The sequence below is a fragment of the Aethalodelphis obliquidens genome, unplaced genomic scaffold, assembly GCF_003676395.1.
Source record: "Aethalodelphis obliquidens isolate GAN/ISIS:26980383/991018 unplaced genomic scaffold, ASM367639v1 scaffold13, whole genome shotgun sequence".
In the NCBI taxonomy this organism is placed as follows: Eukaryota; Metazoa; Chordata; class Mammalia; order Artiodactyla; family Delphinidae; genus Aethalodelphis; species Aethalodelphis obliquidens.
In genome coordinates this window covers 25,144,684-25,161,513 of record NW_020837957.1, presented here as the reverse complement: position 1 = coordinate 25,161,513, position 16,830 = coordinate 25,144,684, and the positions used below count along the sequence as shown (strand labels likewise).

At 40.1% G+C, this 16,830-nt stretch overlaps 1 protein-coding gene across 1 annotated transcript; it reads left to right on the top strand.

The window, feature by feature from the left end:
- The first annotated feature begins 339 nt into the window (after positions 1–339).
- Positions 340–11,429, top strand: LOC113624453 (guanylate-binding protein 1-like). Its single transcript, XM_027114269.1, has 11 exons — positions 340–438; positions 2,571–2,770; positions 3,290–3,417; positions 4,313–4,422; positions 4,697–4,893; positions 5,502–5,744; positions 6,605–6,885; positions 7,761–7,973; positions 8,617–8,719; positions 8,964–9,157; positions 10,242–11,429. Exons 2-11 carry the CDS (start codon positions 2,581–2,583, stop codon positions 10,356–10,358), a joined length of 1,776 nt encoding a protein of 591 aa, XP_026970070.1. The 5' UTR covers positions 340–438; positions 2,571–2,580; the 3' UTR covers positions 10,359–11,429.
- The last annotated feature ends 5,401 nt before the right edge of the window (positions 11,430–16,830 follow it).

Genomic DNA, 16,830 nt, shown 5'->3' with positions numbered 1-16,830 from the left:
ATTATTTAAAGAAATTAAAACTAAAAATATGCTTCCTCATTCTAGGTTTCCCAAACTGACCCCCAATCCCGGATACATTCCATTACATTTAAGTATCTAATAGACACTTTTTTAAACACCAAATTGTTTCTCAGATGTCTTTCAAAAAAAATTAATGTGAAGGTTCTAGTTGAGAAGTAGTGTCAAACCCATGTTCCCTCCAAAGAGGATAGCTTCCAAAAATTCCTTTTATGCTTACTGAGTCATTGTTCTGTTTTCAGTGCTTTCAGTTTCATATTACTGTAAATCTTTTACAGAGATTGCTTCACTGCTTCGGTCTGGTATTTACAGGAAATCACGCGAGTCCAATGACATTGGGTGGGTGAAATAAAAGTCTAACCATCTAGTGAGAGACAGAGAAGTTACAGAACCACTCCACCCAAACTGAGAAGAAAACAGGTAAGAACTCTACTTTTTCCTCAAAGCAGCTCTGTCTCCAGTGCTAAAGCAGCCTTGCTCTGGGAAAAGGAGCCCATGTTAAGATTAGTGCAGGGATGGGAAGGGATTTTTAAGGGTTAGTTAGTTTTCTAAAAAATGACCAGCATCAAGATAGGTTTCAGCTGAGCCTAATGTGGGGCACGAGGTCAGATGAAATCCTGGTGTTATCAGGTGGCAGCACATCCCTGGGTCATTACTGTGCTTGTGTAGAATTAGGCACCAGGGACATGGAGCTAAACTAAGATCTTGAAATGCATTAGGATTGTCTTTCTCTTTGCTGAGGTTGTCTGTGTTGACTGGGGACACAATTAAATTACCATTGTCTTTTTTTTTTTTTTTTGCCGTACGCGGGCCTCTCACTGTTGTGGCCTCTCCCACTGCGGAGCACAGGCTCCGGACATGCAGGCTCAGCGGCCGTGGCTCACGGGCCCAGCCCCTCTGTGGCATGTGGGATCTTCCCGGACCGGGGCACGAACCCATGTGCCCTGCATCGGCAGGCCGACTCTCAACCACTGTGCCACCAGGGAAGCCCCAAAATTACCATTGTCTTTGATACAACTTGTTCAATACTGATGTACCTGCAGCTAAGAAACTGAAAGGGCAACAAATAGGTTATTTTCATGAGAAGGAAAGAATAGTAAATGAGATGCAGTGGAAACAGCTACATGACACTGTTAAAGACAAAAGAAAAATCCTGAAACCCAAAGTGAAAGGTGTAGATTCATGAAAATATCATACTCTTCAGTCCTACATTTGAACTTTGTTTCAAAGTGGACTTCTTCTTTTAGAAATAGCACAAGTTCACTAGATCCAATTTCTTGTGGTCAATTCACTCCTTACCCCTTAGGAGCAGAATTCAGCCCCACTACTTTACTAAAAAGCTTCCTCTTTAAAGAATCTACTGTGGTGCAGCACTGAAGGCAGCATCTTTGTTTACTTTGCCCTCTCTGTGCTCTCAAGAAGTTTGGATCTTGCCTTTTGCAAACTCTTCCTCTGAATTCCTTGACTTGGCATTAGCTTATTCATCACCTACCTTGTCTGACACCTCTCTCTTCTTTTCAGCTTCCCCTCCCCTTTTCCATCCCCATCCCCCCTCTTTACCCCTACTCCTCTTCCTGTTTCTACTTCTCCTCTACAAAATGGAAAAAAAGAAGAAAACAGAAAACTTGGAAGTGCATGGTTGGAAATATAGATATTTTCTTTCAACAACTTTCTTCTTTAGTTCTCCTGATCTGTCTCCTGATCTTTTAATATTTATTTCATTATCTTTTGTTCCCTTACACATACACACACACACACACACACACACACACACACACACACACACGTACAAATACGATTTTTAGCAACATGCAGTATTCGCAGATGTGCACTTTACCCCCACTTAGTTTGAGGCTAATTTATTCTGAAGCTAATAAATTTTAAGTTTCAGAGCCCCTTGCTTCCACAAGCCCATACCAAGGTTTTGGAAGGGTCCCTAGCCACGTGTTTCACAAGGTCACATATTTTTATAAAATTTGCTAAAGTAAGTTCCACTTCTAGAATAGCAGTGTGAGAAGTTCTGTGGACCCTTATCCCAGTAAAAATAAGGCTAACTAGTGAGAAAAAACACATTTCAAATCACCAGAAATTGTTCAGAGACATATATCAAGTGATGAACATTTATTCATGAAATTCTTTATTCATAGTAAGAATTAGTGAATAAATAAATATTGTATTTCTCACACATAGCCAGGGTGTACAATGAATCTCTCTGAATCTTATTCTATTTTACATTTAATGTCTAGTATAAATTTTTAAATGAAAGTCCAAAATAAAAGTTTTCCATGGTAAACTAAATATAAGATTTTGTTCATGAGGGTGGTTGAATATTGATAAATCACTGTCATACCAATATTTTTTTAGTGGACTACTTTGATAATACTTCCATAACTTTCTAAAATGTCTTTCCCTCATCTATGTCACTGTTGACACAAAACTAGGTCATGTTGGGGGATTTTATGATTCCTCCTTCTGAATGCAAAATAACCTTGTGAAAACTCTTGATCTGCTTAGACCAGAAATTCTAATTCATCCCATCTCTTCCCCTGCAGACAAGGGAACATGGACTCAGAGACCCACATGTCAGGCCCAGAGTGCCTCATCGAGAACATTAATGGGCGACTATTGGTTAATCCGAAAGCTCTGAAGATCCTGTCTGCCATTCAGCAGCCCGTTGTGGTGGTGGCTATCGTGGGCCTCTACCGCACCGGCAAATCCTACCTGATGAACAAGCTGGCTGGGAAGAACAAGGGTGAGTGGCCCCAGCAAAGCCCAGCCGAGTCCCTTCTGCCAACCACACTCCCAGCGTGCAGAACAGTGATGTGAGGAGAGGACGTTAGAGACCTGGGAGGAATATTGAAAGCTAACTTTCAATACAGTGATGGGTTTCTTATTTACTCTGTGCTGGACGATAAGAGTCAACTCTTTCTCACCACTTTGCCTTAATTTTCTCTTTAAAGTATAAATATGCCTTTCTGGAAGGAGTAAGGTAGTAATAAAGAAAATTAATACAGATAATAATAAACAATAAAACATTTACTAAAATGTATGTGGATTAACATCAAGCTTATACTGATCTTTAAGGTAAAATAAATATTTCAGTTTGTACTGAATGTTCTAATTTCTCTCTTCTTCTGGTTGCAGTTAAGATCAATATTGATTATGTTTTCATTGGTCGCTTTAAACCTTGATGTTGTTAACTATTATCTCAATTTCAAGATCCATCTGCTATTAAAACTCCACCCTTTCTTAACCCCATGCCCCCTTGCAGGTTTTTCTCTGGGCTCCACGGTGCAATCTCACACGAAGGGCATCTGGATGTGGTGTGTGCCTCATCCCAAGAAGCCAGAACATACTCTAGTTCTGCTTGATACTGAGGGCCTGGGGGATGTGGAGAAGGTAAGGACTGAGGATTCAAATTTGGACTAAGCCCCTCATGTCTGAATATTCTCTACACTATTTAATTTTTCTTTAAATAAGAACTTGCACTTAACCACGTTTTTTCATTTCTGTTTACATGCCATGAGACCCAATTTAGCAATGAGGGGTCAGGAAAATATTCATAAGGCAGAATCCTAGGAGAAGAGCATAGTCGTCAGTCGACACTATTCTAATTATTAAAAGGCTGTAAGCTAAGCCAGTTAACCCAGATGCATAAAGGGAATACAAATAAATTCAACATAATGAATCTTATCCTGCAAAGAACTTTAGTTAAGGATTTAGGTTCTGAAGTCCCATACCCTTGGCTTTAAATTTAAAGTCTGTCAGTAATTCAATGATCTTAGCACATTATTTGATCTCTTTTAACCTCAGCTTTCTTATCTGTAAAACAGATGTAATAGATCTACATTTGCCTCATAGTATTGTTTTGAATACTTAAAAGATAAGTAATGGAAAGTGTTAGGTGCACAACAATTGCTCAGTGAGATAGATACATGTATTATTACCCTTATATTAAGACAATTCTTCTGTAAAAATAAAGAGAAAAGTTTACATTTAAATTATATTTAAGGCCTTAGAATGCCCACAAGCAATGACTATTTGTTTGCAATTATCTACCAATGATTATAAGAGGGTCTAGTGAGAATCAAGGTAGACCAAAAACACTAATCAGAAAACTATTCAAAGTTCAAGTCCTACTAACTATCATTTTTGCTTGGATTTGGTTTCCTCGTATAGGGCGTTAGTCTAAAAAAAAAACTCTAATTAAATGAGCATCCTTTTACTACTGCTGATCTGAAAAGTGCCATGAGAATGAAAAATAATCCTGGTCCAAATGTACTCTGATTTCCAGGGTGACAACCAGAATGACTCCTGGATATTTGCCCTAGCAATACTCCTGAGCAGCACTTTTGTGTACAATAGTATGGGAACCATCAACCAGCAGGCCATGGACCAACTTCAGTATCTTTTTTGGGTTCAAACCAGCATCAGAGTCAGAGGGGAGACCAGTATTAATAAAAACAGCTGCCTAACTGTGAGTCCTTGTGAATCAAGCACAAAAAGAGAAACATAAAAAATAATTCAAGGGCAGGGGGAAAATCCTACGTATCAATACCTACTGAAGAATTGATACTTGGGTTAAGAACAAAGGCGAAACAAGGGTTTTGTATATGTAACTAATATAGGGTGGCGGGCGCTGTCCTTTTAGGCCAGTTTTCCTTAATTTGCTGCTCAGCTATGTGACGGAGCTCACAGAGAGAATCAGGGCAAAAGCTTCACCTGATGTGGATGGGGTTGAGGATTCAGCTGACTTTGTGAGCTTCTTTCCAGACTTTGTATGGACACTGAGGGATTTCTCCCTAGACTTGGAGGCAGATGGACAATCCATCACAGCAGACGAGTACCTGGAGAATTCACTCAGGCTTAAGAAAGGTAAAGGGAACTTAGAATCGGTAAATGGGATGACAAAACACGATAAAACGATCGTTCTTTAGTTTTCTATCAAGAGTTTTCTTATATTTATAGTTTCTATTTCTTCTCAGGGGGCGATTACTAAGAAGTAACACTTGTTTACTATCTGAATGAACAGATTTGATTTGATTTTCTCCCTGTTTTAAGAACAGGTTTCATTTCTTTCACCTTTCCCTGTGCTGTGATTAGACTTACATCATATCCCTGCTTAGGGCTTGTGGTGCTGTAATTAACCGAAGAATATGGAGTAGAATAGGTAATTAATTTGAAGAAAATAAATAAAAGCATGAACCATGCACTAGTCTAGGGGTTGGCAAAGGATGGCTCACAGGCAAATAATGTCCAATCCAGCCTGCCAGCTGATTTTGTAAATAAGGTTTTATTGGAATCATGCTATGCCCATTCATTTATAGACTGTCTATGGCTGATTCCATGCTTACAGTAGTAGAATTGAGTACTTGGAAAAGAGACCATCTGGCTTGCAAAGCCTAAAATATTTACTGTTTGGCCCTTTACAGAAAAAGTTTGCAAGCCCCTATATTAGGCACATTCTTTTTATCTTCTTCCAGGTACCAGTCAAAAAGATAAAAATTTTAATCTGCCTCGACTCTGTATCCGGAAGTTCTTCCCAAAGAAGAAATGCTTTATCTTCGATCGGCCCACTGATAGGAAGAAACTGGGCCAGCTTGAGGAACTGTGTGATGATAAGCTGGACCCCGAATTTGTGCAACAAGCTGCAGTCTTCTGTTCCTACATCTTTAGAAATTCCAAAACTAAAACCCTTTCAGGAGGCATCAAGGTCAATGGACCTCGTGAGTTCTCTTCCCAGTCTTTACTCTCACGGTTAACACGAAAAGATGGTGTAATAACATCCACCTAGCTTCCGCTTTGAAAAATGCACATCTACTGCTATTATTGTGTTAAATTCTAGATGTCACCAACACTTCTAACAGGTTTTATTAGTCACAATTCTTAGGTGAGGAAAGATAGAAAAGGCCAAAGGAAAATAGCTCTAAAAGCTTAAAACTGTCCTAGTAAACTGAACCTTCCCTGTGCAATGGTTGTCACTAGATAAGTGCAGCTATCTAAATTTAAATGTAAACTAATTAAAATTAAAGAAATTTAACATTCTGATCACACAGCTGTGTCTCAAGGGCTCACACTACACATGTGTAGTGGCTACCACACTGGACAGCACATATAGAATACTTCCATCATCACAGAAAGTTCTTCTGGACAATGCTCTGCTAGAATAAACAAAATGCAGGACTCCCTTTGATTTGTTCCACAAATATTAATCGAATGTTTCCCATGGACCTACCAGGGCTGATGATACAGACATAAATGAGAGAGATATGGTTTCTGTCCTAACAATGCTTGGGGGTGAAGTAAATGTACTCAATAAACACAGGCCTAGGCTATCTAGAGCAGAGGTTCTCAACCTTTGATGTGCATATGTACCACCTGAGGATCTTGCCAAAGACGAGGGTCTAAGTCAGTTGAACTGGGGCAGAGGCTGAGAGTCTGCATTTTTAGCCAGTTTTCAGGTGATACTGAGGACATTGATGCTGTAAGGCAAATGGTTGGTAATAGACATGATAAGAATTGCACAGAATAGAAAGTTTCCTCACTCCTCCTACAATAAACATCATCATTTGATCTCTATTTGTAGGTCTAGAAACCCTGGTGCAGACCTATGTCAGTGCCATCAGTAGTGGGGATCTGCCCTGCGTGGAGAATGCAGTCCTGGCCTTGTCTGAGATCGAGAACACAGCTGCAGTGAAAAAGGCCATTGCCCACTATGACCAGCAGATGGCTCAGAAGCTGCAGCTGCCCACGGAAACCCTCCAGGAGCTGCTGGACCTGCACAGGACTATTGAGAAGGAGGCCATTGAAGTCTTCATGAGGATGTCCTGGAAAGATATAGACCATTTATTTCAAAAGGATTTAGCGGTAATTTTTTCCTTAAGTTTATACAGATTAGGCTCTTGGAAAGTAAAGTACTACTAGAAAATGAAATGGGTGCTTATTTTGAGAAAAGCAATTTTTACTAGACTTTTAAATGGTGACAAACACTATTTGTTATTATCATAAGAGGAACCAATTTTATTATGATATACTTTTTTTCTTTTTTTTACGGTACGCGGGCCTCTCACTGTTGCAGCCTCTCCCGTTGCGGACCTCAGGCTCCGGACGCGCAGGCTCAGCAGCCATGGCTCACGGGCCCAGCTGCTCCGTGGAATGTGGGATCTTCCCGCACTGGGGCACGAACCCATGTCCCCTGCATCGGCAGGCGGACTCTCAACCACTGTGCCACCAGGGAAGCCCTATGATATACTTTATTATGGTGCATTGAAACTTTTTTCTTTCATGAATAAACTAATATTCTTCCCTATAATTTCATTACATACATATAAGTAACAATCAGAGCTTCTAATCAAATTACATGCTCATTGTTATCAGGCTGATTGGATATTTTGGCCAAAAACAAAGAAAATTTTAGCCTTAGTTATCATGAGCAGGCTTATGTTGAGCCACATTTAGTGCATATGCAATCACTGGTCCAGTTTGAAAAGCAGGAGTTTATCTCCAAAGGTGTAGTATATAGCTAGCAATCTCTGCTCTGAAGGTCACCTCCATGGTGAAAGGGACCTTTGTAGAAAGTCAGGATCAGCAGGAAGGATATGGTGTTGTGAGTGCCTGTAAGTTCTTCTAGGGGGTCACAGACCTTTTATATTTTTATTTTTTTGAGAAGACTTTCCAGAAATTCTGAGGTCAAGTTAACATCTTTTCACTATTCTTTTTACTTCCTATTTTTTACATTAAAGGCCCAGCTAGACGAAAAGCGAGATGACTTTTGTAACAAGAATCTTAAAGCATCATCAGATCGTTGCTCAGCTTTACTTAAGGATATTTTCAGTCCTCTAGAAGAAGGTCTGAAAAAGGGGATTTATTCTAAACGAGGAGGCTATCGCCTCTTCATTGAAAAGATACAAGAGCTGAAGAAAAAGTATCTTCAGGAGCCCAGGAAGGGAATACAGGTAACCAAAATTGATTCTGGGAAGTTGCTGACGTGTTCCTTGAAACAACATGACCAAGCGAATTGCACACAGATGCGCAATTACAGGACCGACAGCATTCATGCTCTCATTTAATAAACACATACAGGGAGCCTGTTATACCAGATATATCCTATGTGCTCATCCAAAAGAGTGCACTCAATTAACAACTGAGTTACAAATTGGATTATCAGAGGTATCCAAAATTTCAAATAATGTCATCATTTATCTCTCTGCATGTTCCTCCCCTCAACCTCACACTTCCCTCCCTCCCATTCTCCCTCCATACCTTTTTCTGATCTGCTTTCTCAATGATGGCTTCATTCTCCAACAAGTTCACCCCATATGAGACCACAGTGCCAACAGCTCCAAAATTAGAGCCCTCAGTCTAAAAGAACAGAGAATCACTATTTATATCTATATCAATCTCTTATAAAGATTCTGCTCAGGAAGCTGTCATGCTTGGCCAGCCTGGAGCATGTGCTCACCCCAGTGACAGGGAATCTTGACCACCAGCATGCCAAGACCAAGAGGAGCAATTCCTAGAGGGCAAGATGGTGGTCAAACAGGAATAAGTGCTTACAGCTATTTCCTATTACTAACCCCATTCTTTTCTGGGTCCTAGGCTGAAGAAATTCTTCAGGAATATTTGAAGTCCAAGGAGCCTGTGATTGCTGCAATTCTACAGACAGACCAGACTCTCTCAGAGAAGGAAAAGTTGATTGAAGGTGAGCAGCGAGTCAAGAGACTAGACAGCCTTGAAAGCGCTTAAAAATTCTAATTAATTTGGCTGGGTGAGCGTAGGATCCTTAAACTATAGCAAGATGAGAAAAGATGCCTCTTACTTGCTAAAGTCATTTTTGAGTAGGGCATACACAGTCAGTAGCAACAGTGACAGGTTAAGTGTACATGGAAGAAAGAAGCAACATGGTCACCCACATTCATTTTTCTTTTTCCTTTTCCTCCTAACAGTGGAACGTGTGAAAGCTGAATCTGCACAGACTGCTGCAAAAATGCTGGAGGAAATGCAAATAAAGAATCAGCAGATGATGGAACAGAAAGAAAAGAGTTATCAGGAACATGTGAAACAACTGACTGAGAAGATGGAGAGGGATAGGGCCCAGTTGCTGCAAGAGCAAGAGAGAACTCTATCTCTCAAACTTCAGGTATTTAATTGTATCACCTTGAGGTTCCTGTTATTCTGTTTTCTCTCCACACTCCCTGTTCACAAACTTGGCATGGCAGTGAGAACATGAAGCCCAGAAGAAGGACCTTGCTTGCCCACTTGTACTTTTCAATCCCTATCTACCAGCCTGAACTGGCCCCTACAATGTCTGGTTGTTAAAAGATTTTATTTGCAGTTATGTCACACCCAGTCCATTACCACTATATCTGCCAATCATGGTAGCTATTATCTCCTAGATATTATAAAAAAGTCTTATCCATATCTCTTGCTTAGTACTATACGAAGCAAGAGCTGCTATGTCCATATTACTTAGGAGATGAAACAGAGGTTCAGACAAGACTAAATAATTTTTATAGGGCCACAATGCTTGGGAAGATATCTGAACAGTCTTCACCAGTTAGAGGAATCCACGAATTTTTCTTCTGTCACAGATTTTAGCTCGAAGAGAACCTTCATAAGCAGAAGGACTCAACTCTCACACCACTGTGTCAGTCTATCACTCCTACCTGTTTTCTTTGTCCTGCTCCTAGTATGTTTTGAGCTGGGAATTAAGTGCAGAAAGCCAGTATGGTCTGTCTGGGGCCCTGATTCCCTTACCTGCACTTTGCCCCCCTGCCACCAAATTGTGGAAGCTTAGATCAAATTCCCTGATCTAAGATTCAGACACTGTATCAGATTTTGCAAATTCTTCACTTATTTCTGTGTTGTGTGTGTGTACATAAAAAAATCACAATGCATAGATAAGATCTGAAGCCAAACATTTCATTAAGATTGCCGACAAAGATTATATACAATTAATGGGACAAAAAAAATTAATACTGGTAATTAGGTTCATCAACATATTGGGATATATAAGCCCAAAATCCTTCTTGACTCAAGGAGACTCAGAAAAAGTAATCACAGAGCTAGAAGGACCAAGAGAAAGTATAATGAAATTAATGGTAGAGAAAATTTCAAGAAGAAATTAAATATTTTTTTAAAAATCTATGAATGTGGAAACTAGATAGAAGTTAGAGATTTACTTAATGTGACACGTTATTCAGTCTCCATTTGTACTTTTTTAGGAACAGCGCCGACTACTACAGGAAGGATTCCAAGAAGAGAACAGACGACTTCATAAAGAAATACAGAATCTCCAGAAGGAGATGCAAAAACCAAGGACGCAATGTTGCCTAAGCTAAAGAACTAAAAATTAGAGCTTTCCTGGTCACTCTTATCAGAGGCATCACTCAAGCAGTTTAAAATTAAGAAAAATGTCACCACACTTGATAATATTTAGATTTCACAGTTTTATTATACTAAATATTTGCAAAGGCATGCAGTACTATAATTGAAATCATGTCCATCTTCCTCACAATACTGTAAACTGTGTAACAAGATGCATTTTACCTCTGTGCCAACCCAGGAGGTATCATAACCTTGTACCACCCAGGAGCTTCTTCTTCCAGATGACTACAAGTTAGACAAGTGGATACTGAGCAAAGTCTTAGGTTAAAGTCTTGGGACATAGTTGGTCATGAGTTTGGCCAAGTGCACCACAAGTTCCAATATCAGGGACAACCATTCTAGCTTCTTAGTGAAAACAGTATACAGTGTCCCATTGTTTCAAGACTGCACAGTCTGTCAGCAATGGTGTGATTCCTGGACACTGGGAATGGGCAACACTTACTGGTGAATTCCAAGCTAAAGCAAATCACCTTATATAGCGATCTAGAAGCTCTACAGAATGTCTGTAGGAAGATGGAAGAAGCCATTAGCATGAGTATGAGTTGGATCATAAATAAATGGGCTAAAGAAGGAAACTTTCCCTTCTTGCTCAGTTCACCCAGATTATAACTGTAATGGGACTCTTTAGAACTTTAGGTAAGTGACCCTGGACTAAACATAGTAACATTATGACAAGTATACATTGTGTGTTTGTAGCAATTTATAATTTGCAAAGATGAACTTGAAATGATGACTGATAATATGTTAGAAAACTGAGCTAAATTAATTATTAGATCATTTATAACCCTAGAGTTTAGGCTATCTTTTCCCAATTCTTAAGAAGCATACTTGAAAGCCTGCTTATTTTCCCCCAAGAGAATATGCGTTGTTTTTTGCTGTTTTTGACCAGTAAAATAATGCTCTTGATATTACTTAGTATAGACTTTATCACAATTGTCAAAAGCCCTAGGTATGTGGTTGAAGTTTCTTAAAGCAATTAAGAATTATTTTCAATCTGGAAATAAATTATGCTTCACTGAACTTTACATTTCTGATTTTTTTTAAGTTTTTCACCAAAAAAATAAGGTTCTAATTTATATAGCAAAGGTTGGCTAACTTTTCTGTAAAAGATGGGATAGTAACTATTCATGGCTTTGTGAGCCATATGGTCTCTGACTCAACTACTCAACTCTGCCATAAAGCAGCCATTAATGATACATAAATGGGTGGGCATGGCTGTGTTCCCAGAATACATTGTTTTCAAAAACAGGTGGCACTCAGAAGCCATAGTTTGCAGACCCTTGCTTTATATAACAGAAACAACTCTCAGAATGGAAGAAAATATTTGCAAATGCAGCAACTGACAAAAGATTAATCTCCAAAATATACAAGCAGCTCATGCAGCTCAATATCAAAAGAACAAACTACCCAATCCAAAAATGGGCAGAAGACCTAAATAGACATTTCTCCAAAGAAGATATACAGATTGCCAACAAACACATGAAAGGATGCTCAACATCACTAAACATTAGAGAAATGCAAATCAAAACTACAATGAGATATCATCTCACACACACCAGTTAGAATGGCCATCATCAAAAAATCTAGAAACAATAAATGCTGGAGAGGGTGTAGAGAAAAGGGAACCCTCCTGCACTGTTGGTGGGAATGTAAATTGATATAGCCACTATGGAGAACAGTATGAAGGTTCCTTAAAAAACTAAAAATAGAATTACCATATGACCCAGCAATCCCACTACTGGGCATTATACCCTGAGAAAACCATAATTCAAAAAGAGACGTGTGCTACAATGTTCATTATTAACAGTTCATTATAAATAGTTCAAGGCACTATTTACAATAGCCAGGACATGGAAGCAACCTAAATGTCCATTGACAGATGAATGGATAAAGAAAATTTACTATATATATACAATGGAATATTACTCAGCCATAAAAAGGAATGAAACTGTGTCAGTTGTAGTGAGGTGGATGGACCTAGAGTCTGTCATACAGAGTGAAGTTAGTCAGAAAGAGAAAAACAAATACCATATATTAATGCATGTATATGGAATCTAGGAAAATGGTACTGATGAACCTAGTGGCAGGGCAGGAATAGAGATACAGATGTAGGTAATGGACTTGAGGACACATGGGGGAAGGGGAGGCTGGAAGAAGTGAGAGAGTAGCATTGACATGTATACACTACCATGTGTACAATAGATAGCTAGTGGGAAGCTGCTGCATAGCACAGGGAGATCAGCTCAGTGCTTTGTGATGACCTAGATGGGTGGGATGGGGAGGGTGGGAAGGAGGGGATATATGTATACATATAGCTGATTCACTTTGTTATACAGCAGAAAATAACACAACATTTTAAAGGAATTATAATCTAATAAAGATGTAAATAAATAAGATTTTAAAAGTACAATGAGATATCATTTCTTACCTATTAGATGGTTACTATTTTTTGAAAACCTGAAAAGATTACAAGTGTTGGCAAGGATGTGGTGAAATTTTAACCTTCAAACACTGTTAGTAGGAATGTAAAATGGTGCATCAGCTATGGAGATAGTGTGGGTGTTCCTCACAAAAATTAAAAATAGAACTACTGTATGATCCAACAATCCCACTTCTGGGTATATATGCAAAAGAATTTAAATCAGGATCTCAAAGAGATATCTGCATTCTCACTTTCATTGTAGCATTATTCACAACAGCCAAGATATAGAAACCTAAGTGTCCATCAACAGATTATTGGATAAAGAAAATGTGATAGATACATACAAGGAATATTATTCAGCCTTAATTAAGAAGGAAAGTTTGCCATTTGCAACGTGGATAAACCTGGAGGACATTATGCTAAGTGAAATAAACCAGTTACAAAAAGACAAATACTTTATGACTTCACATATATGAGGTGTCTCAAATCATCAAACTCATTGAAACAGAGAATATAATAGTGGTAAGCAGGGAGTTGGGGAAGGGGTGAGAATGGGAACCTATTGTCCAAAGGGTATAAAGTTTCAGTTATGCTAGATGAATAAGTTCTTGAGATCTGCTGTGAAACATAATGCCTATAGTTAAAAATACGCTATTGTGCATTTTAAATGTGTTAAGAGAGTAGAACACATTTTTAGTGTTCTTACGGCAAACAAAAAGGGAGGTGGGGAGAGGTTATGGGAGGTGTTGGAAATGTCAACTACCTTGATTGTATCGCGTGTGTTTGCATATGTGCAAACACATCAAATTTTACATTAAATGTATGTAGCTCTTTGTATGTACATTATAACTCAATAAAACCATTTAAAAACTTTTGGAAAACAATTCTACAAATCCAAATGGTCCCTTATGAATTGGGAATTTTATCAAGCATTTAAAGAAAAAAATGACACCAATTCAAAATGGAAGAGAAAAGATTTCCTGACTCATTCTACAAGAGAAACATTATTCTGATACCACAATCAGACAAAAACACTACAAAAAAAAAGAAAACTGAGAGAGGGGGAAGATGGCAGAAGAGTAAGATGCGGAAATCACCTTCCTCCCCACAGATACATCAGAAATACATCTACACGTGGAACAACTCCTACAGAACACCTACTGAATGCTGGCAGAAGACCTCAGACCTCCCAAAAGGCAAGAAACTCCCCCACGTACCTGGGGAGAGCAAAAGAAAAAAGAATAAACAGAGACAAAAGAATGGAGATGGGACGTGCACTAGTGGGAGGGGGCTGTGAAGGAGGAAAGGTTTCCACACACTAGAAGCTCCTTCGCGGGCGGAGACTGCGGGTGGTGCAGGGGGGAAGCTTCGGAGCCTCGGAGGAGAGCGCAGCCACAGGGGTGCGGAGAGATTCCCACACAGAGGATCGGTGCGACCGGCACTCACCAGGCCGAGAGGCTTGTCTGCTCACCTGCTGGGGCAGGCGGGGCTGGAAGCTGAGGCTCGGGCTTTGGTCGGAGCGCCAGTAGAGGACTGGGGTTGGCGGCTTGAACACAGACTGCAGGGGGTTAGTGCACCACGGCTAGCCAGGAGGAAGTCCGGGGAAAAGTCTGGAACTGCCGAAGAGGCAAGAGACTCTTTCTTACCTCTTTGTTTCCTGGTGCGCGAGGAGAGGGGATTAAGAGTGCTGCTTAAAGGAGCTCCAGAGACAGGCGCAAGCCGTGGCTAACAGCGCGGACCCCATAGACGGACATGAGACGCTAAGGCTGCTGCTGCTGCCACCAAGGGGCCTGTGTGCGAGCACAGGTCACTGTCCACACCCCTCTTCCCAGGAGCCTGTGCAACCCGCCACTGCCAGGTTCCCGGGGTCCAGGGACAACTTCCCTCGGGGAACGCACGGCGCGCCTCAGGCTGGTGCAACGTCACGTCGGCCTCTGCTGCCGCAGGTTCGCCCCACACTCCGTACCCAACCCTCCCCCCGGCCTGAGTGAGCCAGAGACCCCGAATCAGCGGCTCCTTTAACCCCGTCCTGTCTGAGCGATGAACAGATGCCCTCCAGCAACCTACACGCAAAGGCAGGGCCAAATCCAAAGCTGAACCCCGGGAGCTGTGCGAACAGAGAAGAGAAAGGGAAATCTCTCTCAGCAGCCTCAGGAGCAGCGGATTAAAACTCCACAATCAACTTGATGTACCCTACATCTGTGGAATACCTAATAGACAAACCTGAATCCCAAATTGAGGAGGTGGACTTTGAGAGCAACATTTATGATTTTTTCCCCTTTTCCTCTTTTTGTGAGTGTGTATGTGCATGCTTCTGTGTGAGATTTTGTCTGTATAGCTTTGCTTTCACCATTTATCCTAGGGTTCTATCTGTCCATTTTCTTTTTTTTTTAACTTAAATTTTGTTTTTCTTAATAAGTATTTTTTTTATTTTAAAAACTTTATTTTACCTTACTTTATTTTCTTTTCTTTTATCCTCTTTCTTTCTTTCTTTCTACTTTTTCTCCCTTTTATTCTGAGCCGTGTGGATGAAAGGCTCTTGGTGCTGCAGCCAGGAGTCAGTGCTGTGCCTCTGAGGTGGGAGAGCCAACTTCAGGACACTGGTCCACAAGAGACTTCCCAGCTCCACGTAATATCAAATGGCGAAAATCTCCCAGAGATCTCCATCTCAAGACCAACACCCAGCTTCACTCAACGACCAGCAAGCTACAGTGCTGGACACCCTGTGCCAAACAACTAGCAAGACAGGAACACAACCCCACCCATTAGCAGAGAGCCTGCCTAAAATCACAATAAGTCCACAGACACCCCAAAACACATCACCAGATGTGGACCTGCCCACCAGAAAGACAAGATCCAGCCTCATCCACCAGAACACAGGCACTAGTTCCCTCCACCAGGAAGCCTACACAACCCACTGAACCAACTTTCGGCACTGGGGACAGACACCGAAAACAATGGGAACTACGAACATGCAGCCTGCAAAAAGGAGACCCTAAACACAGTAAGATAAGCAAAATGAGAAGACAGGAAAACACACAACAGATGAAGGAGCAAGATAAAAACCCACCACACCTAACAAATGAAGGGGAAATAGGCAGTCTACCTGAAAAAGAATTCAGAATAATGATAGTAAACATGATCCAAAATCTTGGAAATAGAATAGAGAAAACGCAAGAAACATTTAAAAAGGACCTAGAAGAACTTAAGATGAAACAAGAAATGATGAACAACACAATAAATTAAATTAAAAATACTCTAGAAGGGATCAATAGCACAATAACTGAGGCAGAAGAACGGATAAGTGACCTGGAAGATAAAATAGTGGAAGTAATACTGCAGAGCAGAATTAAGAAAAAAGAATGAAAAGAACTGAGGACAGTCTCAGAGACCTCTGGGACAACATTAAATGCACCAATATTCGAATTATAGGGGTTCCAGAAGAAGAAGAGAAAAAGAAAGGGACTGAGAAAATATTTGAAGAGATTATAGTTGAAAACTTCCCTAATATGCAAAAGGAAATAGTTAATCAAGTCCAGGAAGCACAGAGAGTCCCATACAGGATAAATCCAAGGAGAAACATGCCAAGACACATATTAATCAAACTATCAAAGATTAAATACAAAGAAAAAATATTAAAAGAAGCAAGGGAAAAGCAACAAACAACACACAAGGGAATCCCCATAAGCTTAACAGCTGATCTTTCAGCAGAAACTCTGCAAGCCAGAAGGGAGTGGCAGGACATATTTAAAGTGATGAAGGAGAAAAACCGGCAACCAAGATTACTCTATCCAGCAAGGATCTCATTCAGATTTGATGGAGAAATTAAAACATTTACAGACAAGTAAAAGCTGAGAGACTTCAGCACCACCAAACCAGCTTTACAACAAATGCTAAAGGATCTTCTCTAGGCAAGAAACACAAGAGAAGGAAAAGACCTACAATAACAAACTCAAAACAATTAAGAAAATGGGAAAAGGAATATACATATCGATAATTACCTT

Coding starts and splice junctions, on each gene's coding strand:
- LOC113624453 (XM_027114269.1), top strand. CDS start 2,581: ATGGACTCAGAGACCCACATGTCAGGCCCAGAGTGCCTCATCGAGAAC. Junction 2,771..3,289: donor GCTGGCTGGGAAGAACAAGG/GTGAGTGGCCCC, acceptor GCCCCCTTGCAG/GTTTTTCTCTGGGCTCCACG. Junction 4,894..5,501: donor TTCACTCAGGCTTAAGAAAG/GTAAAGGGAACT, acceptor ATCTTCTTCCAG/GTACCAGTCAAAAAGATAAA.